Here is a 22,586-nt window from a genome sequence, read left to right as displayed (position 1 = left end):
GTCAGGATGATTTGTCCCATCAGAACCCAATAGCCTCTAACCCAGGAAACCCATCACTGGCTCAGAGAGAGAGAGAGAGAGAGAGAGAGAGCGAGCGAGTGAGCGTACTCTGATCCCCCTCCTCTAACCTCACTCCGTAACCAAAGATCGACCGAGCGGATCAGTAATGGGGATCCTCTTCAGACCACATCGTCAGCTCAGGTCACAATTGGATCCAGAGGGATCTGAAGAGACCCAAGAAATTCTTCCTTTGGGACTCAAAGTAAAGAATTAGGAATTTGGGATCCCGGGCAGCCAGATTTGAGTGTGATGTCGAGAGATTTTTAACATCATGTTGATTACGTTAGATTCTAGGTGGTGTAAACCCGAGGACTCCTTACACCGGGTGACAGTCCGGGAATGTTTAACAAGGGTCCAAGTGGGGAAATCGTGTCAATATTTCTCAATATGTTTTGGAACAGTATCTCAAGCAAGCAAGACAGGACTGTCGCCTTAAATTGGGAAACGGAAAGTTCTAGATGAGGGTTTTACTCAGATCCACTTTCACAGGCAGAGGCCCAGCATCCTCCTCCTCCAGGTCCCCAAGTGTCATGGCGATGATAGGGGTCAGTCCAAACGAGGAGATCTTCTCCACACCTTCCTGATCACCGTTAATGCTCAGAGGCTGCAAATCAAGAGAGAGAGAGAGAGACAGAACACTGAGGGACAAGCGACACTGTCCCATCGCACACTCCCAGGGCAGGTACAGGGGGTTAGATACAGAGTAAAGCTCCCTCTACACTGTCCCATCAAACACTCCCAGGGCAGGTACAGGGGGTTAGATACAGAGTAAAGCTCCCTCTACACTGTTCCATCAAACACTCCCAGGGCAGGTACAGCACGGGTTAGATACAGAGTAAAGCTCCCTCTACACTGTTCCATCAAACACTCCCAGGGCAGGTACAGCACGGGTTAGATACAGAGTAAAGCTCCCTCTACATTGTCCCATCAAACACTCCCAGGGCAGGTACAGCACAGGGTTAGATACAGAGTAAAGCTCCCTCTACACTGTCCCATCAAACACTCCCAGGGCAGGTACAGGGGGTTAGATACAGAGTAAAGCTCCCTCTACACTGTCCCATCAAACACTCCCAGGGCAGGTACAGGGGGTTAGATACAGAGTAAAGCTCCCTCTACACTGTCCCATCAAACACTCCCAGGGCAGGTACAGGGGGTTAGATACAGAGTAAAGCTTCCTCTACACTGTCCCATCAAACACTCCCAGGGCAGGATTTGGGGATGACCATCTATCACTGCATGGTAGCACGATACTTTTGAACAGGAACATCCCGAGGTCTGTCTCACAAACCTTCAATCCGCACCTCTATCGGTTTGGAGAGCTGCAAATGGATAGTTGTGTAATTCGGGAAATATGTTCAGCATCTCCCAGGATTGAAGGGATTCTATCGGGTCAGTAATTAGTTGCAATGCACGATCTCCCGCCGCAATATCTAAACGCCGGCTCTTTTTTTTCAGTGCACAGTTCTGGTCGCCATATTACAGAAAGGATGCAGAGGCATTGGAGAAAGGGCAAAGAATGACACCGGAACGAAGAGGTTATATCCATCAGGAAAGGCTGAACATGCCGGGGCTCGTTTCTCTAGGGATGAGAAGGCCGAGGGGTGACCTGATGGAGGTCTGTAAGATTATGAAAGGGTTGGATAGGGTAGACGTAGAGAAGATGTTTCCACTTGTGGAGGGAGACCAGAACTAGGGGCCATCAATATAAGACAGTCACTAATAAATCCAACGGGGAATTCAGGAGAAACTTCTTTACCCAGAGAGGGGTGAGAATGTGGAACTCGCTGCCACAGGGAGGGGTTGATGTGAATAGTATCGATGCATTTAAGGGGAAGCTGGATAAACACATGGGGGGGAAAGGAATAGAGGGATATGGCGATGGGGTGAGATGGAGAGGGGTGGGAGGGGGCTGGTGTGGAGCTTAAACCCCGGCACGGAGCGGTGGGGCCCGATGGCCTGTTTCTGGGCTGTACATTGTGTAACTCACCTGTGACTTGACGTGTTGATCCGGAGCAGTCACTAAACTTGCACAACTCAGCCACAACATGACCACGATGGACAGGACCAGGCAGGCAGCCAGGATCCAGCGAGGCAGCCCTGAGCGCCTGAGGGGAGCAAGATACAGGTTAGGTGACAAACTGTAACCCACAGCATTCGATCCTGCAAACGCACACACGGCAGAGAGAGGAGCAATCCGCCATTGTCCATACAGCCCAGCTGGAGCTCAGTGGGCAGCACACTCACTCTGAATCAGAAGGTTGTGGGTTCAAGTCCCACTTCAGGGATTTGAGCACAGAAATCCAGGCTGACACTCCCAGTGCAGTGCTGAGGGAGTGCCGCACTGTCAGAGGGGCAGTATTGAGGGAGCGCCGCACTGTCGGAAGGGCAGTACTGAGGGAGCGCCGCACTGTCGGAGGGGCAGTGCTGAGGGAGCGCCGCACTGTTGGAGGGGCAGTGCTGAGGGAGCGCCGCACTGTCGGAGGGGCAGTACTGAGGGAGCGCCGCACTGTCAGAGGGGCAGTGCTGAGGGAGCGCCGCACTGTCGGAGGGGCAGTGCTGAGGGAGCGCCGCACTGTCGGAGGGGCAGTGCTGAGGGAGCGCTGCACTGTCGGAGGGGCAGTGCTGAGGGAGCACTGCACTGTCGGAGGGGCAGTATTGAGGGAGGGCCGCACTGTCGGAGGGGCAGTACTGAGGGAGCGCTGCACTGTCTGTGATACAATACCCAGACCAGACGGTCGGTGAGACGATACCCAGACCAGACGGATCGGTGAGACGGTACCCAGACCAGACGGTCGGTGATACAATACCCAGACCAGACGGGTCGGTGAGACAATACCTAGACCAGACGGGTCGGTGAGACGATACCCAGACCAGACGGGTCGGTGATACGATACCCAGACTAGACGGATCAGTGAGACGATACCCAGACCAGACGGGTCGGTGAGACGGTACCCAGACCAGACGAGTCGGTGAGATGATACCCATACCAGACGGATCGGTGAGACGGTACCCAGACCAGACGGGTTGGTGAGACGGTGCCCAGACCAGACGGGTAGCTGAGACGATACCCAGACCAGACGGGTAGCTGAGACGATACCCAGACCAGACGGGTCGGTGAGACGATACCCAGACCAGACGGGTCGGTGAGACGATACCCAGACCAGACGGGTCGGTGAGACGATACCCAGACCAGACGGGTCGGTGAGACGATACCCAGACCAGACGGGTCGGTGAGACGATACCCAGACCAGACGGATCAGTGAGACGATACCCATACCAGCCGGGTTGGTGAGACGGTGCCCAGACCAGACGGATTCTGGAGGCAGAGAGTGGGTTGTCCACGTTGGACAGACAGTCTCCCCGTATGTGCCTGTCAGTAGTGTGGTTACGACACCCGTATACCTGGGTGAGACCCTGGGCAAGGTTGGACGAGTGGTAACGGCCTCGTACCGTGACATGCAGCCCAGGAAGTCGTGCTGTGACTGCAATCCCTCTCGATGTGTAAAGGTCTGTTTCAACACTGGCTCCGGCCGCACTCTCACGCTCTTCTCCCCACCGTCACGCACAGCTGCAAGGAAGGAGGAACGGTGAGCCAGGATCCACCACTGCCCGAGAGTTACCGAGAGTATCGGGGGAGCAGGTTACACACACAGCATAATAATCGACATGCCCAGGTCAGGAGCGGTTCAGCACGGACCAGAGGAAGGCCAATGTGAGCTCACATTCACGCCGAGTTCTAGCTCAGGAACGTGCGCTGCCTGGTCCCACTCCACATTGCACCTTCCCTCTGGTGTGCGAGAGTCCACTTACTGCCAAATAATTCATCTCCATGTTATAAAAAGGATATAGAGGCACCGGAGAAGGTGCAAAAAAGATTTACAAAGGTGATACCAGAAATGCGAAGCTGTGTCTCTTTTCTCTTGGCTGAGAGGTGACCTAATAGAGGTCTTTAAAATGATGAAAGGTTTTGATCGAGTGAATACAGAGAGAGTGTTTCCACTTGTGGGGAAGAGCATAACTAGAGGCCATCAATATAAGATAGTCACCAGGAAATCCAATGGGGAATTCAGGAGAAACTTCTTTACCCAGAGAGCGGTGAGAATGTGGAACTCGCTGCCACAGGGAGAGGTTGAGGCGAATAGTATCGATGCATTTAAGGGGAGGCTAGACAAGTATAGGAGGGAGAAGGGAATAGAGGGTTATGCCGATAGATTTAGATGAGGAAAGACGGGAGGAGGCTCGAGTGGAGCATAAACGCCTGCACGGACTGGTTGGGCCGAATGGCCGGTTTCTGGGCCGTATATTCCGTGTAATTCTGAGTAATAATTCTGGTTTTGAGTCTAATTTGTCACCTTCTCTCTCTGGCCGCAGTGACGGCCGGCTGCAACAGCTCGGCTCCGTCGGTAGCACTCTCCCAACCGTCAGAAGGTCGTGGGTTCAAGCCCCACTCCGACTGGAGCACGTAATCCAGGCTGACACACTCGGCACAGTACTGAGGGAGCGCTGCACTGTCGGAGGGGCAGTACTGAGGGAGCGCTGCACTGTCGGAGGGGCAGTACTGAGGGAGCGCTGGCACAGTCGGAGGGGCAGTACTGAGGGAGCGCCGCACTGTCGGAGGGACAGTACTGAGGGAGCGCTGCACAGTCAGAGGGGCAGTACTGAGGGAGCGCTGCACTGTCGGAGGGGCAGTACTGAGGGAGCGCTGCACTGTCGGAGGGGCAGTACTGAGGGAGCGCTGCACAGTCGGAGGGGCAGTACTGAGGAAGCGCTGCACAGTCGGAGGGGCAGTACTGAGGGAGCACCGCACTGTCGGAGGGGCAGTACTGAGGGAGCGCTGCACTGTCGGAGGGGCAGTACTGAGGGAGCGCTGCAATGTCGGAGGGGCAGTACTGAGGGAGCGCTGCACAGTCGGAGGGGCAGTACTGAGGGAGCGCTGCACAGTCGGAGGGGCCGTACTGAGGGAGCGCTGCACTGTCGGAGGGGCAGTACTGAGGGAGCGCCGCACTGTCGGAGGGGCAGTACTGAGGGAGCGCTGCAATGTCGGAGGGGCAGTACTGAGGGAGCGCTGCACAATCGGAGGGGCCGTACTGAGGGAGCGCTGCACAATCGGAGGGGCCGTACTGAGGGAGCGCTGCACTGTCGGAGGGGCAGTACTGAGGGAGCGCTGCACAGTCGGAGGGGCCGTCTTTCAGATAAAAGGTTAAACTAAGGCCCCGTCTGCCTATTTTGGTGGATGTAAAAGATCCCAGAGACTCTAGTCTATGGAGATAACCAGCATCAGACCATTTATCGCATGGTGACCTGTGGGATCTTGCTGTGCACTGATTGGCTGCCGCCTTTACCCACAAAACATCAGTGACTTCGCTTCGGAAGCATTTCATTGGCTGTGAAGCTCTTTGGGGCACCCTGAGGTTGTGAAAAGGCACCGTATCGATGGAAGCGCGTTCGGTCTTTAGCGGCAACTGAGCATTTACGCCCATTGGACAAGCAACGTGATTGGCTGCCGCGCATGGGACAGAATGTTCCAGAACGCCGTCCCCATCGCCTCGCCGGCTCACCTGTACGTGGTTTCAGCGTTCCGGCGACCATCTTTGGCCACGCCTCCTCGCGGATACTGGGCATCCACTCCCGGGAAATCGCCGCCACTTCGGATCGGGCGGCCTGCAATTCCGGAGGCGGGAACTCGATTTCCGGGTGAGCCTATTCGGGCGGGAGAGCAGACGTTTACACAGGTGGTAGGGGGGAAAGGAGCGAGTGGGGAGGGAATGGGAGGGGAGGGGGGAAAAGGGAGTCAGAGGGGGCAGGAGGGTAAGGAGAGGAGAAAGAGACTCGCAGCTAAAGAGACACGGGGAAACAGAGCACCAAAGACGGAGATGAGGAGGCATTGCTTCTCTCAGAGGGTGGTGAATCTGTGGAATTCTCTGGCCCAGAGAGCTGTGGAGGCTGGGTCATTGAATATATTTAAGGCGGAGAGGGATAGATTTTTGAACGGTAAGGGAAGTGGAGCTGAGTCCATGATCAGATCAGCCATGGTCGTATTAAATGGCGGAGCAGGAGTTGGCCATTTGGCCCCTTGAGCCACCAAACGGCCAACTCCTGCTCCTATTTCTTATGTTCAAACAGTGAGATAGACATAGCGAAACAGACAGACAGTGACAGAAGAGGGAGAGAGTGATTGAAAGAGGGAGAGAGTATGCTCAGGACTGAGCAACAGTGCGAGGCCATGGAGGGGTTTGAACACAGGGATGAGAATTTTAAAATTGAGGCGTTCTCAAACCGGGGGCCAATGAAGGCCAGCGGGGACAAGGGGTGATGGGTGGACGGGACTTGGTATGAGTTACCACACGGGCAGCAGAGTTTGGAGCGCACAAGGTGGGAGACCGGCCAGGAGTGCGTTGGGATAGTCGAGTCCGGAGGCAACAAAGGCACGGACGAGGGCTTCAGCAGCGGATGAGCAGAGGCAGGGGTGGAGACGGGCAATGTTCCGGAGCTGGAAGTTGGCGGGTTTGGTGATGGGTACGCACCACATGGTGAAATATGACAAGGTTGCAAAGAGCGCGGTTCTGCCATGGACAGTTGTCAGGGACGGGGATGGGGAGCGGAGTTTGTGGTGGGAACGGAAGACAATGGCGTCGGTCGGCCAATATTTAGTTGGAGGAAATTTCTGCTCATCCGCTACGGGATGTCGGACAATCAGCGTGACAAACCGGAGACAGTGGAGGGGTCGAGAGAGGTCGAGCTGGGCGTCGGCAGCACACGTTGTGTTTTCGGATGATGTCGCCAAGAGGTAGACAGGAAGGAGACACGATGAGAGAGGCGCTATAACGTGGGGTTTGGCGGGGGGGGGGGGGGACGGGGGACGAGAGACACACACACCGGTGCTCGGACCCTTTTTGGCGGGTGGGGTGTATGGGGTTTCTGGTGTGGGTTTTGTGGGGAGTTTGTGGGGTGCAGCGTTGGTGGGGTTTGGGGGGGGGGGGCCGGGCGGCTGACTCTGTATGGGCTGCTCTGGGGGGAGCGACTGCAGGGAGGGGGGGGGGAGGGGGCGCGGGGTTTCGGGGGGGCGGGGTTCGCGGGGTTTCGGGGGGGCGCGGGGTTTCGGGGGGGGCGCGGGGTTTCGGGGGGGGCGCGGGGTTTCGGGGGGGGCGCGGGGTTTCGGGGGGGGCGCGGGGTTTCGGGGGGGGCGCGGGGTTTCGGGGGAGCGCGGGGTTTCGGGGGGGGCGCGGGGTTTCGGGGGGGGCGCGGGGTTTCGGGGGGGGCGCGGGGTTTCGGGGAGGGTGCGCGGGGTTTCGGGGGGGGGCGCGGGGTTTCGGGGGGGGCGCGGGGTTTCGGGAGGCGGGGTTTCGGGGGGCGGGGATTCGGGGGCGGGGTTTCGAGGGGGAGCGGAGGGTTGCGGGGGATTTCGGGGGGGGGGATTTCGGGGGGCGGGGTTTCGGGGGGCGGGGTTTCGGGGGCGGGGTTTCGGGGGGAGCGGGGGGTTGCGGGGGATTTCGGGGGGGATTTCGGGGGGGGGATTTCGGGGGGCGGGGTTTCGGGGGGAGCGGGGGGTTGCGGGGGGCGGGGTTTCGGGGGGCGGGGTTTCGGGGGGCGGGGTTTCGGGGGCGGGGTTTCGGGGGGAGCGGGGGGTTGCGGGGGATTTCGGGGGGGGATTTCGGGGGGCGGGGTTTCGGGGGGCGGGGTTTCGGGGGCGGGGTTTCGGGGGGAGCGGGGGGTTGCGGGGGATTTCGGGGGGGGGGATTTCGGGGGGCGGGGTTTCGGGGGGCGGGGTTTCGGGGGGCGGGGTTTCGGGGGCGGGGTTTCGGGGGGAGCGGGGGGTTGCGGGGGATTTCGGGGGGGGGATTTCGGGGGGCGGGGTTTCGGGGGGCGGGGTTTCGGGGGGCGGGGGGCTCGCGTTACCTGGAACACGACGACCTTGCCATCGTCTGCCTGCAGGTAGAAAGTCCAGGTGGAGGAGATGAAACTCTGGGCTGAGCTGACGATGTCACTGCACAGGTTGGTTACGTAGTCGAAGATGGAGAGAGAGGGGGCGTCAGGGTGTGTGGTCAGGAGCTGCTGGAGACACAGAGAGGGTCTTACTCCACACAATCCATTCGCAATTGAACGCAATAGCCCAGTTCGAGCAGCCCTGTGCTCAGCGTGAGTGCATCCCCAGTGCTGAGCTAGAGAGACGAGTAAGGAACTCATGCACGGACCCAGGCCACAGTCCCGGCCTGTGCTGACTTCACTGACCTCAGCCCCGGCAGAGTAGGCGGGGCTTCAATTGGCCTCAGTATCCCTCGGGCCAGGGTTCCCATTCGGTTCCGCATCCAATCACCTTGCTGGGATGCGCATTTCTGTAGGGCATCACCAATCCGCAAACCATTCAATGTCTAGACCTGCACTTCATAGAACCATTCGGCCCATCATGTCTGTGCCAGTCAAAAAAAAGTGACCCAGCCTAATCTTCCAGCACTAGGTTACGGCTCATTAACTGCACAGCCAAGTACCTTTTAAATGTGACAGGAAAGATCTCTGGCTAATGATCAGCAGCAGAACTCCTGGTTAATTTTCCCCTCATTCTACAGAACTGAAAAAATTAGTAACCCGTGTCGCAACTTGGCCAAAATCAGCACAGAACCAAGACTGGACCTGACACCTTCCAGAACTGCCCTGCTCATTTAGAGACTTCCTGAATGGAGGTCTCTAAAAGACAACACCTCCAACAGTGCAGCACTCCCTCAGTACTGCCCCTCCAACAATGCGGCACTCCCTCAGTACTGCCCCTCCGACAGTGCGGCGCTCCCTCAGTACTGTCCCTCCGACAGTGCGGCGCTCCCTCAGCACTGCCCCTCCGACAGTGCGGCGCTCCCTCAGTACTGCCTCTCCGACAGTGCGGCGCTCCCTCAGCACTGCCCCTCCGACAGTGCGGCGCTCCCTCAGCACTGCCCCTCCGACAGTGCGCTGTTCCCTCAGCAATGCCCCTCCGACAGTACGGCGCTCCCTCAGCACTGCCCCTCCGACAGTGCAGCACACCCTCAGTACTGCCCCTCCGACAGTGCGGCGCTCCCTCAGTACTGCCCCTCCGACAGTGTGGCCTTCCTTCAGTACTGCCCTCCCTCAGTACTGCCCCTCCAACAGTGCGGTGCTCCCTCAGCACAGCCCCTCCGACAGTGCGGCCCTCCCTCAGTACTGCCCCTCCGACAGTGCAGCACTCCCTCAGTACTGCCCCTCCGGCAGTGCGGCCCTCCCTCAGTATCGCCCTTCCGACAGTGCGGCTCTCCCTCAGTACTGCCCCTCCGACAGTGCGGCGCGCCCTCAGTACTGCCCCTCCGACAGTGCGGCGCTCCCTCAGTACTGCCCCTCCGACAGTGCGGCCTTCCCTCAGTACTGCCCCTCCGACAGTGCGGCACTCCCTCAGTACTGCCCCTCCGACAGTGCGGCCTTCCCTCAGTACTGCCCCTCCGACAGTGCGGCGCTCCCTCAGTACTGCCCCTCCGACAGTGCGGCCTTCCCTCAGTACTGCCCCTCCGACAGTGCGGCGCTCCCTCAGTACTGCCCCTCCGACAGTGCGGCCTTCCCTCAGTACTGCCCCTCCGACAGTGCGGCACTCCCTCAGTACTGCCCCTCCGACAGTGCGGCCTTCCCTCAGTACTGCCCCTCCGACAGTGCGGCGCTCCCTCAGTACTGCCCCTCCGACAGTGCAGCGCTCCCTCAGTACTGTCCCTCCGACAGTGCGGCACTCCCTCAGTACTGCCCCTCCGACAGTGCGGCACTCCCTCAGTACTGCCCCTCCGACAGTGCGGCCTTCCCTCAGTACTGCCCCTCCGACAGTGCGGCGCTCCCTCAGTACTGCCCCTCCGACAGTGCGGCCTTCCCTCAGTACTGCCCCTCCGACAGTGCGGCACTCCCTCAGTACTGCCCCTCCGACAGTGCGGCCTTCCCTCAGTACTGCCCCTCCGACAGTGCGGCGCTCCCTCAGTACTGCACTGGGAATGTCAACAATATCCTGTATTTATAAAGCAGCTTTAAAATAGTAAAATGTCCCAAAGTGCTTCACAGGAGCGATTTAAAGATTTAAACATTTAAAGATCACATGGATGAACTTCAGCAATTGTACATCCCTGTCTAGAGTAAAAATAAAACGGGGAAGGTGCTCAGCCGTGGCTAACAAGGGAAATTAAGGATAGTGTTAAAGCCAAGGAAGAGGCATATAAATTGGCCAGAAAAAGCAGCAAACCTGAGGACTGGTAGAAATTTAGAATTCAACAGAGGAGGACTAAGGGTTTAATTAAGAGGGGGAAAATAGAGTATGAGAGGAAGCTTGCAGGGAATATAAAAACTGACTGCAAAAGCTTCTATAAATATGTGAAGAGAAAATGATTAGTGAAGACAAATGTAGGTCCCTTGCAATCGGATTCAGGTGAATTTATAATGGGGAACAAAGAAATGGCAGACCAATTGAACAAATACTTCGGTTCTGTCTTCATGAAGGAAGACACAAATAACCTTCCGAATGTACTAGGGAACAGTGGTCGAGTGAAAAGGAGGAACTGAAGGATATCCTTATTAGGCAGGAAATTGTGTTAGGGAAATTGATGGGATTGCAGGCCGATAAATCCCCGGGGCCTGATAGTCTGCATCCCAGAGTACTTAAGGAAACGGCCCTAGAAATAGTGGATGCATTGGTGATCATTTTCCAACATTTTATCGACTCTGGATCAGTTCCTATGGACTGGAGGGTAGCTAATGTAACACCACTTTTTTAAAAAGGAGGGAGAGAGAAAATGGATAATTATAGACCGGTTAGCCTGACATCAGTAGTGGGGAAAATGTTGGAATCAATCATTAAGGATGAAATAGCAGCACATTTGGAAAGCAGTGACCGGATCAGACCAAGTCAGCATGGATATATGAAAGGGAAATCATGCTTGACGAATCTTCTGGAATTTTTTGAGGATGTAACGAGCAGAGTGGACAAGGGAGAACCAGTGGATGTGGTGTATTTGGACTTTCAAAAGGCTTTTGACAAGGTCCCGCACAAGAGATTAGTGTGCAAAATCAAATCACATGGTATTGGGGGTAATGTACTGACGTGGATAGAGAACTGGTTGGCAGACAGGAAGCAGAGAGTCGGGATAAACGGGTCCTTTTCAAAATGGCAGGCAGTGACTAGTGGAGTGCCGCAGGGCTTAGTGCTGGGACCCCAGCTCTTTACAATATACATTAACGATTTAGATGAAGGAATTGCGTGTAATATCTCCAGGTTTGCAGATGACACTAAACTGGGTGGCGGTGTGAGCTGTGAGGAGGATGCTAAGAGGCTGCAGGGTGACTTGGACAGGTTAAGTGAGTGGGCAAATGCATGGCAGATGCAGTATAATATGGATAAATGTGAGGTTATCCATTTTGGGGGCAAAAACACAAAGGCAGAATATTATCTGAATGGTGGCAGATTAGGAAAAGGGGAGGTGCAACGAGACCTGGGTGTCATGGTTCATCAGTCACTGAAAGTGGGCATGCAGATACAACAGACGGTGAAGGAGGCAAATGGTATGTTGGCCTTCATAGCTAGGGGATTTGAGTATAGGAGCAGGGAGGTCTTACTGCAATTGTACAGGGCCTTAGTGAGGCCTCACCTGGAATATTGTGTTCAGTTTTGGTCTCCTAATCTGAGGAAAGACGTTCTTGCTGTTGAGGGAGTGCAGCGAGGGTTCACCAGACTGATTCCAGGGATGATTGGACTGTCATATGAGGAGAGACTGGATCAACTGGGCCTTTATTCACGAGTTTAGAAGGATGAGAGGGGATCTCATAGAAATGTATAAGATTCTGACGGGACTGGACAGGTTAGATGTGGGAAGACTGTTCCCGATGTTGGGGAAGTCCAGAACCAAGGGACATAGTCTTAGGATAAGGGGTAGGCCATTTAGGACTGAGATGAGGAGAAACTTCTTCACTCAGAGAGTTGTTAACCTATGAAATTCCCTGCCCCAGAGAGTTGTTGATGCCAGTTCATTGGATATATTCAAGAGGGAGTTAGATGTGGCCCTTACGGCTGAGGGGATCAAGGGGTATGGAGAGAAAGCAGGAAAGGGGTACTGAGGGAATGATCAACCATGATCTTATTGAATGGTGGTGCAGACTCGAAAAGCCGAATGGCCTACTCCTGCACCTATTTTCTATGTTTCTATTATCAAGCAAAATTTGACACCGAACCACAAAAGGCTATATTAGGACGGGTGGCCAAAAGCTTGATCAAAGAGGTAGGTTTTGAGAAGCGCCTTGGAGGAGGAAAGAGAGGTAGAGAGGCGGAGAGGTTTAGGGAGGGAATTCCAGAGCTTGGGGCCCAGGCAGCTGAAGGCACGGCCACCGATGGTGGAACGATGGAAATCGGGGGATGGGCAAGAGGCCAGAATTGAAGGAGCGCAGAGATCGCGGAGGGTTGTGGGGCTAGAGGAGGTTAGAGATAGGGAGGGGCTGGAGGAGGTTATAGAGATAGGGAGGGGTGTACTGGCTGGAGGAGGTTACAGAGATAGGGAGAGGTGTAGGGGCTGGAGGAAGTTACTGAGATAGCGGGGGGTGTAGGGGCTGGAGGAAGTTATAGGGATCGGGAGGGGTGTAGGGCTGGAGGGAGTTACAGAGATAGGGAGGGATATAGGGCCTGAGGGGGTTACAGAGATAGGGAGGGGTGTAGGGACTGGAGAAGTTTATAGAGATAGGGAGAGGTGTAGGGGCTGGAGGAGGTTATAGAGATCGGGAGGGGTATAGGGCTGGAGGGAGTTACAGAGATAGGGAGGGATATAGGGCCGGAGGGGGTTACAGAGATAGGGAGGGGTGTAGGGACTGGAGGAGTTTATAAAGATAGGGAGAGGTACAGGGGCTGGAGGAGGTTATAGTGATCAGGAGGGTTGTCGGGGCTGGAGGTGGTTATAGAGATAGGGAGGGGCGAGGCCATGGAAGGATTAATGTGCTCAAGTCCCTCGAGCGGGACTTGAACCCAGGACCGAGAGACTCAGAGGCGAGAGTGCTGCCCACTGAAGCCACATCTGCACCCAGTATCAGACCCTGCCATTATTTTCCAGGGGAAGGTGAGGGGGGGTGCAGGGGACTGCCCAGGCCTGCAGGCTTCACCAGATTCCCACCATCAGACTGGCCCTGATAGAGTCCTGAGTCACCGGTAGCAGAGAGCTGGCCAAGGGCCAATTAATAGCTTTGCATCTATGAAAAAGTGCTACTGATGTGTCTATTAAACAAACTGTCTCCCCAGGGTCTATCAGCGCAGTCGTTGTGGCTGATGGATGGCGATGACTCGGAGTCTCGACAAGGTGCAGAGTGCCAGAGCTGCTACAGGGACACCCTGCACTGACAACTCCGCAACTCGTTCCTGCACCAACAGGCTGGGTGTAAAGGAGCCCTGAAGCCCTCTTGCAGGCCAAGAGCACAGGAGCAGGAGCAAGAAATGGTTGTGGGTTCAAGCCCCACTTCAGAGACGTGAGCCCAATATCCCAGTGCGGTACTGAGGGAGTGCCGCACTGTCGGAGGGGCAGTGCTGAGGGAGTGTCGGAGGGGCAGTACTGAAGGAGTGCTGCACTGTCGGAGGGGCAGTGCTGAGGGAGCGCCGCACTGACGGAGGGGCAGTACTGAGGGAGTGCTGCACTGTCGGAGGGGCAGTACTGAGGGAGTGCCGCACTGTCGGAGGGGCAGTACTGAGGGAGCGCCGCACTGTCGGAGGGGCAGTGCTGAGGGAGCGCCACACTGTCGGAGGGGCAGTACTGAGGGAGTGCTGCACTGTCGGAGGGGCAGTACTGAGGGAGTGCTGCACTGTCGGAGGGGCAGTACTGAGGGAGTGCTGCACTGTCGGAGGGGCAGTGCTGAGGGAGTGCTGCACTGTCGGAGGGGCAGTACTGAGGGAGTGTTGCATTTTTGGAGGGGCAGTACTGAGGGAGCGCCGCACTGTCGGAGGGGCAGTACTGAGGGAGTGTCACACTATCGGAGGGGCAGTACTGAGGGAGTGTCGCATTTTTGGAGGGGCAGTACTGAGGGAGTGTCGCACTGTCGGAGGGGCAGTGCTGAGGGAGCGCCGCACTGTCGGAGGTGCTGTCTTTCGGATGAGACATTAAACCGAGGCCCCGTCTGCTCTCTCAGGTGGACGTAAATGATTCCATGGCATTTACACGCCATTGTGTGTGGGAGCTTGCTGTGCGCAAATTAGCTGCTGCGTTTCCTACATTACAACAGTGACTACACTCCAAAAAGTACTTCATTGGCTGTAAAGCACTTTGGGTCGTCCTGATGTGGTGAAAGGCGTCTCCCACAGCCCTCAATCCGCGGCCCCCCCAATCCGAGTGTGCGTTTGCACGGGTCGGTTGCACACTCGTGCCGGTGAACGCGGCCTAACGCGCTCTTTGCTCGTAGAGCCCGCTCCGTGTTTGCCTGTGCAACGATCGCTGCCCGAGAGCCGTTACCTGCTTCTGTCTCCGCTCCGCCTCCAGGAACTGCTCCCTGCAGCCCGTGTTACAGGCCCATTGCTCCTCCCGCTGGGTGTAGGCCTCCAGGCACGCTGTCAACACAAACGCACACATCACAATCCTTGCTTAAGGGAAAGATTTCCGTACCCCCATCCCATCTCCCTTGCTTTCTCCCCACCCAAACGCCCTGAGCTTTATAAACAGAGGGTTGGAGTACAAAAGCAAGGACATTATGCTAAACCGTTATAAAACACTGAAATGAGGGAAAAGGCTGGAAATACTCAGCGGGTCAGACAGCATCTGTGCAGAGAGAAACAGAGTTAACGTTTCAGGTCGGTGACCTTTCGTCAGAACGGCTGTGGCTCAGTGGGCAGCACCCTCGCCTCCGAGTCAGCAAGTTGTGGGTTCAACTCCAGGGTCTTGAGCACATCAATCAAGGTTGGCATTCTCAGTGCAGTGCCGAGGGAGCGCCGCACTGTCGGAGGGGCAGTGCCGAGGGAGCGCCGCACTGTCGGAGGGGCAGTGCCGAGGGAGCGCCGCACTGTCGGAGGGGCAGTGCCGAGGGAGCGCCGCACTGTCGGAGGGCCGTCTATCGGATGAGACCTTAAACTGAGAGCCCGGTTTCAATTCTTTAAAATGATAATGGGATTCGATAGAGTGGAGAGAGAAAAACTATTCCCTCTGGTGGGGGGAGTCCAAAACAAGGGGCAGGACCTTAAAATTAGAGCCAGGCCGTTCAGGGTGATGTCAGGAACCACTTCTTCACACAAAGGGCCGTGGGAATCGGGAACTCTCTCGTACGTTTGGCACAAACCCGGGGGCCTGCAGCAGGCCCATGCCGTGCTCACCTGCCTCGCACTCGGCCCGGGTGCTGTTCAAGCCGCTGATCCCATCCACAAACTGACAGATGGAGAAGAGCCGACATCCTCGCTCACAGGCGCTCAGCGGCGCCTCCTACAGGGCAAATAAAAACAGGCACACGGCTGACTGCCCGTGGGTTCCTCACACACCATTCCCTCCTCTCCGTACACTGTACACCCTCGGTCCCAGCACCATTCCCTCCTCTCCGTACACTGTACACCCTCGGTCCCAGCACCATTCCGTACACTGTACACCCTCGGTCCCAGCACCATTCCCTCCTCTCCGTACACTGTGTACACCCTCGGTCCCAGCACCATTCCGTACACTGTACACTCTCGGTCCCAGCACCATTCCCTCCTCTCCGTACACTGTACACTCTCGGTCCCAGCACCATTCCCTGCTCTCCGTACACTGTACACCCTCGGTCCCAGCACCATTCCCTCCTCTCCGTTCACTGTACACCCTCGGTCCCAGCACCATTCCCTCCTCTCCGTACACTGTACACCCTCGGTCCCAGCACCATTCCCTCCTCTCCGTACACTGTACACCCTCGGTCCCAGCACCATTCCCTCCTCTCCGTACACTGTACACCCTCGGTCCCAGCACCATTCCCTCCTCTCCGTTCACTGTACACCCTCGGTCCCAGCACCATTCCCTCCTCTCCGTACACTGTACACCCTCGGTCCCAGCACCATTCCCTCCTCTCCGTTCACTGTACACCCTCGGTCCCAGCACCATTCCCTCCTCTCCGTACACTGTACACCCTCGATCCCAGCACCATTCCCTGCTCTCCGTACACTGTACACTGTCGGTCCCAGCAGAGTGTGAACCTCGCGCTAGGGACAGCGCAGGATCAGCATCAAATCACTCAAGTGATTGTTGATTTGAGTCATAGAAACATAGAAAATAGGTGCAGGAGTTGGCCATTTGGCCCTTCGAATCTGCACCACCATTCAATATGATCATGCAACTTCAGTACTCCATTCCTGCTTTCTCTCCATACCCCTTGATCCCTTTAGCAGTAAGGGCCACATCTAACTCCCTTTTGAATATATCTAAAAAAAATTGACCTCAACAACTATCTGTGGTAGAGAATTCCACAGGTTCACCACTCTGAGTGAAGAAGTTTCTCCTCATCTCGGTTCTAAATGGCTTACCCCTTATCCTTAGACTGTGACCCCTGGTTCTGGACTTCCCCAACATCGGGAACATTCTCCCTGCATCTAACCTGTCAGAGTGTTATATCTTTCTATGAGATCCCCTCATTCTTCTAAATTCCAGTGAATATAAGCCTAGTCGATCCAGTCTTTCTTGATATGTCAGTCCTGCCATCCCGGGAATCAGTCTGGTGAACCTTCGCTGCACTTTCTCAATAACAAGAATGTCCTTCCTCAGATTAGGAGACCAAAACTGCACACAATATTCAAGGTGTGGCCTTACCAAGGCCCTGTACAACTGCAGTAAGACCTCCCTGCTCCTATACTCAAATCCTCTCGCTATGAAGGCCAACATGCCATTTGCCTTCTTCACCGCCTGCTGTACCTGCATGCCAACTTTCAATGACTGATGTACCATTCCGCATCCATTTATGAACAAAACTCTGTCAAAACACTCCTCCTTGACAATATCCCTTTTTGAAACTTTTATGTTTTATTCTCCTTCTCTCAAAGGTTCCACGCCATCATCATCATCATAGGCGGTCCCTCGAATGAGGATGACTTGCTTCCACGAGTTCACAGATATTTCAATGAAGGACCCGATGTTCCAGTCCTGAACTCCAGTTGAGGGGGTGGAAGGTGCCTGTGCGTGGATTTTTTTAACGTGGGGTGGCCGTTGCACACCAGCCACCACACGGGCTTGACAGAGCTAGGTCTTTATCCAGTGGCAAGGGTTAACCAGGACGACTGGAGACCTGCTCTGCTGCACGGACCTAGTGCGCACACATATCGCAGTGTGGGCTGGGCCCGTGCTGCCCCTGGGCCCTCGGCTCGTCTGGGGCCCGTACCCCCATTCGCAGCACCTCCACCACAATGTTCCAGGGCCTGGCGCTCCAGCTGTATTTATAGAGGTTCTACACAGAGAATCTATACAGGTCGCAGACACACTGACCCTCACTGGGGTACGGGTCCCACACACACTGACTCTCACTGGGGTACGGGTCCCACACACACTGACCCTCACTGGGGTACGGGTCCCACACACACTGACCCTCACTGGGGTACGGGTCCCACACACACTGACCCTCACTGGGGTACGGGTCCCACACACACTGACCCTCACTGGGGTACGGGTCCCACACACACTGACTCTCACTGGGGTACGGGTCCCACACACACTGACCCTCACTGGGGTACGGGTACCACACACACTGACCCTCACTGGGGTACGGGTCCCACACACACTGACCCTCACTGGGGTACGGGTCCCACACACACTGACCCTCACTGGGGTACGGGTCCCACACACACTGACCCTCACTGGGGTATGGGTCCCACACACACTGACTCTCACTGGGGTACGGGTCCCACACACACTGACTCTCACTGGGGTACGGGTCCCACACACACTGACTCTCACTGGTGTACGGGTCCCACACACACTGACTCTCACTGGGGTACGGGTCCCACACACACTGACTCTCACTGGGGTACAGGTCCCACACACATTGACTCTCACTGGGGTACGGGTCCCACACACACTGACTCTCACTGGGGTACGGGTCCCACACACACTGACTCTCACTGGGGTACGGCTCCCACACACACTGACTCTCACTGGGGTACGGGTCCCACACACACTGACTCTCACTGGGGTACGGGTCCCACACACACTGACTCTCACTGGGGTACGGCTCCCACACACACTGACTCTCACTGGGGTACGGGTCCCACACACACTGACTCTCACTGGGGTACGGGTCCCACACACACTGACTCTCACTGGGGTACGGGTCCCGCACACACTGACTCACTGGGGTACGGGTCCCACACACACTGACTCTCACTGGGGTACGGGTCCCACACACACTGACTCTCAGCAGTCATCCCCTGTGTGTACTCCTATACATTGTGCGATAACAGGATATTGAACCATGGGAGGCATCACAGCCGAGCCAATCCCCGAACTCACCCGCCATTCACACATTAGTCCTTTGTAGCAGGGGTCAGTGGGTAACGTTCGACAGGGGAACTGGCTGACTTCCCCCCCTCCACCGAGGTTCATGTTAGAACCCCTCCCTGTCTGTTGCCACAGCTGAGGGCTCCTCAGTCAGCAAGACCTGGGATTGAACACGTAACTAACTGGTGCGTGGAGCCCAGTACCACACCACTGCCAGTGCATTCGCCCACTGAGGGAGTACAGCATCAACAATTGCTGGAGAGTACAAAACTGACATATTGAAGGACTGAAAACAGGGCTTCACGCCAACAGATTTTACAAAATTTGACCCCCAGTCTTGTAGCTGCAGTATCAACTGAAATAAAACCCTCCATTAATTTTCTTCTGCAAATTGAATAAGCCACACAGAGAGAATCAATGACGAATCCTTCCTCATCTGCTGGAGTCTGGCACCAGATGGGAAGCTTGTACCAACACACACACACACCTCCATCTGTCTCACACACACACTTAGACCTGCACCCCCTCACACACATAAACAATGACACAGACACTTAGACTCGCACCCCCTCACACACAGAGACACACACTTAGACCTGCACCCCTCACACACACACACGATGGGATCGGCGCTGCAGTAACAGCTTTCGATGCTAAAATAGCCAACGCAGTGGTTGCAAAGATTAATCGGAAAGCTTCTTTCTCTTTGCTTAGCAATAATTTGAAATCGTATTGAAAACAGAAGAACCTGCTGTGAGGGTGATGCCACAATCTAATGCTTTACCCATTCACTAATCATCCCCTCCCTCTGGCAGACATTTTCAGCAAGATTCACCAAAATAGGCTGCAGACTGCAGGAGATTGGCTGCAATGTGCTTCCTTTATTGCTGTTTGGCCATTGAGCTCCCATTGCATTGCTGCAAAACACGGTCCATAACCCAGCAAATCCCCCTCCACCTCCCTATCCAACCCCTCTCCTCATTCTGTCCTCCATCCCCCTCCTTCTCTCCCCCCCCCCGGGGGTTGCCGCCGAGCCCGGGCTGGAGCAGCGAGAGGCGGCTGGCGGTGCGGTGCGGGGCGCTGCGCCTTACCCTGGGCTGGCCGGCCTGCGGGAAGGTGCTGCGGCAGTGGCCCTGGCAGCGAGCCGGCTCCCCCAGGAGGCTGTCGAAGGGGTCGGGGGCGGCGGGGCTGCGGGGGGCGGCGGCCCAGAGCAGCAGCAGAGCGGCGCGGATCCGGCCAGCGGCTGCCATTGTCCGGGAGAAACTGAGAGTGGGGGAGAGAGAGAGAGAGAGAGAGGAGGGGGGGAGTGTGAGAGGGAGGAGAGGAGCCCGGGGATTGCTGCAGCCTGACGTCAGGGGGAGGGCCAGGGAGCCAGTGTTCCTGGGGCAACATTCCCGACACATTGTTCCCAGTGCCACAGTATCACTGGGATGCTGTATTTCACATATTATTGCTGTATTATATTAGAACAACACCAACTTGAATTTATATAGCGCCTTTCACGTAGTGAAACATCCTAAGACGCTTCACAGGAGTATTGTGCGATTAAAAAAATTGACCCTGAGCCACATAAGGAGATATTAGGGCAGGTGACCAAAAGCTTGGTCAAAGAGAGAGGTTTTAAGAAGCGTCTTGAAGGAGGAAAGAGAGGCAGCGAGGTTTAGGGAGGGAGTTCCAGAGCTTGGGGCCCAGGCAACAGAAGGCACGGCCACCGATGTTAAAGAAAAAGAAAGACTTAGATTTATATAGTGTCTTTCACGACCACTGGACGTCTCACAGCACTTTACAGCCAATGAAGGACACCGGGGAGAACTTCCTTGCCTGCTCTTCTTCAAATAGTACCCAAGAGAGTAGACAGGATCTTGGTTTAACGTTTCATCTGAAAGACAGCACCTCTGACAGTGCAGGTCTCTTTCAGCACTGCACTGGAGTGTCAGCCTAGATTTTTGTGCTCGGGTCCCTGGAGTGGGACTTGAACCCACAACCTTCTGACTCAGAGGCGAGAGAGCTGCCCACTGAGCCACAGCTGACACATGCAATGTTATCAGGACACTATTACTGGAGCATTATTACCAGTACATTATTAGTGGTGAGATGAAGTACAGTGGGAGGAGGCTCGTGTAGAGTTATAAACACCAGCATAGATCAGTTGGGCCGAGTAGACTGTTTCTGTGCTGTAAATTCTATGTAATAAATCTTTACTGATAAACTATAATTGATATGCTATTACTGATACACCGGTATATCATTACTGGTAACATGGGTACTCTCTACCATTACAGAGCTACCTTGTGTGAAAAGTGCTGCAGGAATGGAGAGGAGACTGATCACAGGTACCTCTTGTACCACCAATGCGAAATACAGGAGCGTATAAACTGCACGGAATAAGGATAAGGCCATTGAGCCAAGAATCCCATTCCTGCCGCAGATCATGTACAATCTGGCCGCTCGTGGACTCCACAGAACAAGAGTCACTTCACTCCAACGGGAACTCACTGTGGGCCGCAATTTGAGACTATGCGAATGGTAAGACACCACAGAAATCTTATTCATAGAGTCATAGAAATTTACCGCACAGAAGGAGGCCATTTCGGCCCATCGTGTCCACGCTGGCCGACAAAGAGCTATCCAGCCTAATCCCACTTTCCAGCTCTAGGTCCGTAGCCCTGCAGCTTACGGCACTTCAGGTGCACATCCAAGTACTTTTTAAATGTGGTGAGGGTTTCTGCCTCTACCACCCTTCCAGGCAGTGAGTTCCAGACCCCCACCACCCTCTGGGTGAAGAATTTCCCCTCATATCTCCTCTAAACCTCTCCCCAATTATTTTCAATCTATGTCCCCTGGCTGTTGACCCCTCTGCTCAGGGAAACAGGTCCTTCCTATCCACTCTATCTAGCCCTCTCATTACTTTATACACCTCAATCAGGTCTCCTCTCAGCCTCCTCTGTTCCAACCAAAACAGACCCAGCATCCCCAATCTTTCCTCATAGCTAAAATTCTCCCGTCCAGACAACATTCTTATAAATCTCCTCTGCACCTTTTCCAGTGTAATCACGTGAGAGCATTTTGCAGAAAGGTTCTGCACAGTGTTTCCTCGCTCCCTAAAGTGATATCAAACAATTCCCCAGAATATCTACTGTCAGCGGGTCAGTACCAAGGGAATGCTGCACTGTCGGAGGGACAGTATTGAGGGAGTGCTGCATTGTCGGTGGGGCAGTGCCGAGGGAGTGCTGTAATGTCGGAGGGGCAGCACTAAGGGAGTGCCGCACTGTCGGAGGGGCAGTGCTGAGAGAGCGCCGCACTGTCAGAGGGGCAGTACTGAGGGAGCGCTGCAGTCGGAGGGGCAGTACTGAGGGAGTGCCGCACTGTCAGAGGGGCAGTACTGAGGGAGCGCCGCACTGTCGGAGGGGCAAACTGTGGGAGCGCTGCACTGTCGGAGGGGCAGTACTGAGGGAGCGCCGCACTGTCGGAGGGGTACTACTGAGGGAGCGCCGCACTGTCGGAGGGGCAGTACTGAGGGAGTGCCGCACTGTCGGAGTGGCAGTACTGAGGGAGCGCTGCACTGTCGGAGGGGCAGTACTGAGGGAGCGCCGCACTGTCGGAGGGGCAGTACTGAGGGAGCGCCGCACTGTCGGAGGGGCAAACTGAGGGAGCGCCGCACTGTCGGAGGGGCAGTACTGAGGGAGTGCCGCACTGTCGGAGGGGCAGTACTGAGGGAGCGCCGCACTGTCGGAGGGGCAGTACTGAGGGAGTGCCGCACTGTCGGAGTGGCAGTACTGAGGGAGCGCTGCACTGTCGGAGGGGCAGTACTGAGAGAGCGCTGCACTGTCGGAGGGGCAGTACAGAGGGAGCGCTGCACTGTTGGAGGGGCAGTACTGAGGGAGCACCGCACTGTCGGAGGGGCAGTACTGAGGGAGCGCTGCACTGTCGGAGGGGCAGTACTGAGGGAGCGCTGCACTGTCGGAGGGGCAGTACTGAGGGAGCACCGCACTGTCGGAGAGGCAGTACTGAGGGAGCGCTGCACTGTCGGAGGGGCAGTACTGAGGGAGCGCTGCACTACGGAGGGGCAGTACTGAGGGAGCGCTGCACTGTCGGAGGGGC

General features: G+C 55.9%; 1 protein-coding gene across 2 annotated transcripts; it reads right to left on the bottom strand.

The window, feature by feature from the left end:
- Nucleotides 1–512: 512 nt before the first annotated feature.
- tmem59l (transmembrane protein 59-like) lies at nucleotides 513–19,749 on the bottom strand. 2 transcript variants are annotated; one of them, XM_070860772.1, is made up of 8 exons: nucleotides 19,577–19,749; nucleotides 15,356–15,461; nucleotides 14,505–14,599; nucleotides 7,957–8,112; nucleotides 5,619–5,760; nucleotides 3,511–3,628; nucleotides 2,048–2,165; nucleotides 513–664 (listed from the first exon to the last, which is right to left on the bottom strand). In XM_070860772.1, the coding sequence occupies exons 1-8, from the start codon at nucleotides 19,733–19,735 to the stop codon at nucleotides 515–517; spliced, it is 1,044 nt and encodes a 347-aa protein (XP_070716873.1). In that variant the 5' UTR covers nucleotides 19,736–19,749; the 3' UTR covers nucleotides 513–514. The 2 variants fall into 2 exon arrangements, with proteins under 2 accessions (XP_070716873.1, XP_070716874.1); XM_070860773.1 differs by having other exon boundaries at nucleotides 7,957–8,109.
- Between the last annotated feature and the right edge of the window lie 2,837 nt (nucleotides 19,750–22,586).

The sequence above is a fragment of the Pristiophorus japonicus genome, chromosome 18 (assembly GCF_044704955.1).
Source record: "Pristiophorus japonicus isolate sPriJap1 chromosome 18, sPriJap1.hap1, whole genome shotgun sequence".
NCBI lineage: Eukaryota > Metazoa > Chordata > Chondrichthyes > Pristiophoridae > Pristiophorus > Pristiophorus japonicus.
This window is presented reverse-complemented; position numbering and strand designations above follow the sequence as displayed.

Coding starts and splice junctions, on each gene's coding strand:
- tmem59l (XM_070860772.1), bottom strand. CDS start 19,735: ATGGCAGCCGCTGGCCGGATCCGCGCCGCTCTGCTGCTGCTCTGGGCC. Junction 15,462..19,576: donor CGCAGGCCGGCCAGCCCAGG/GTAAGGCGCAGC, acceptor TTTGCCCTGTAG/GAGGCGCCGCTGAGCGCCTG. Junction 5,761..7,956: donor GCAAGGTCGTCGTGTTCCAG/GTAACGCGAGCC, acceptor CCGCCCGAATAG/GCTCACCCGGAAATCGAGTT.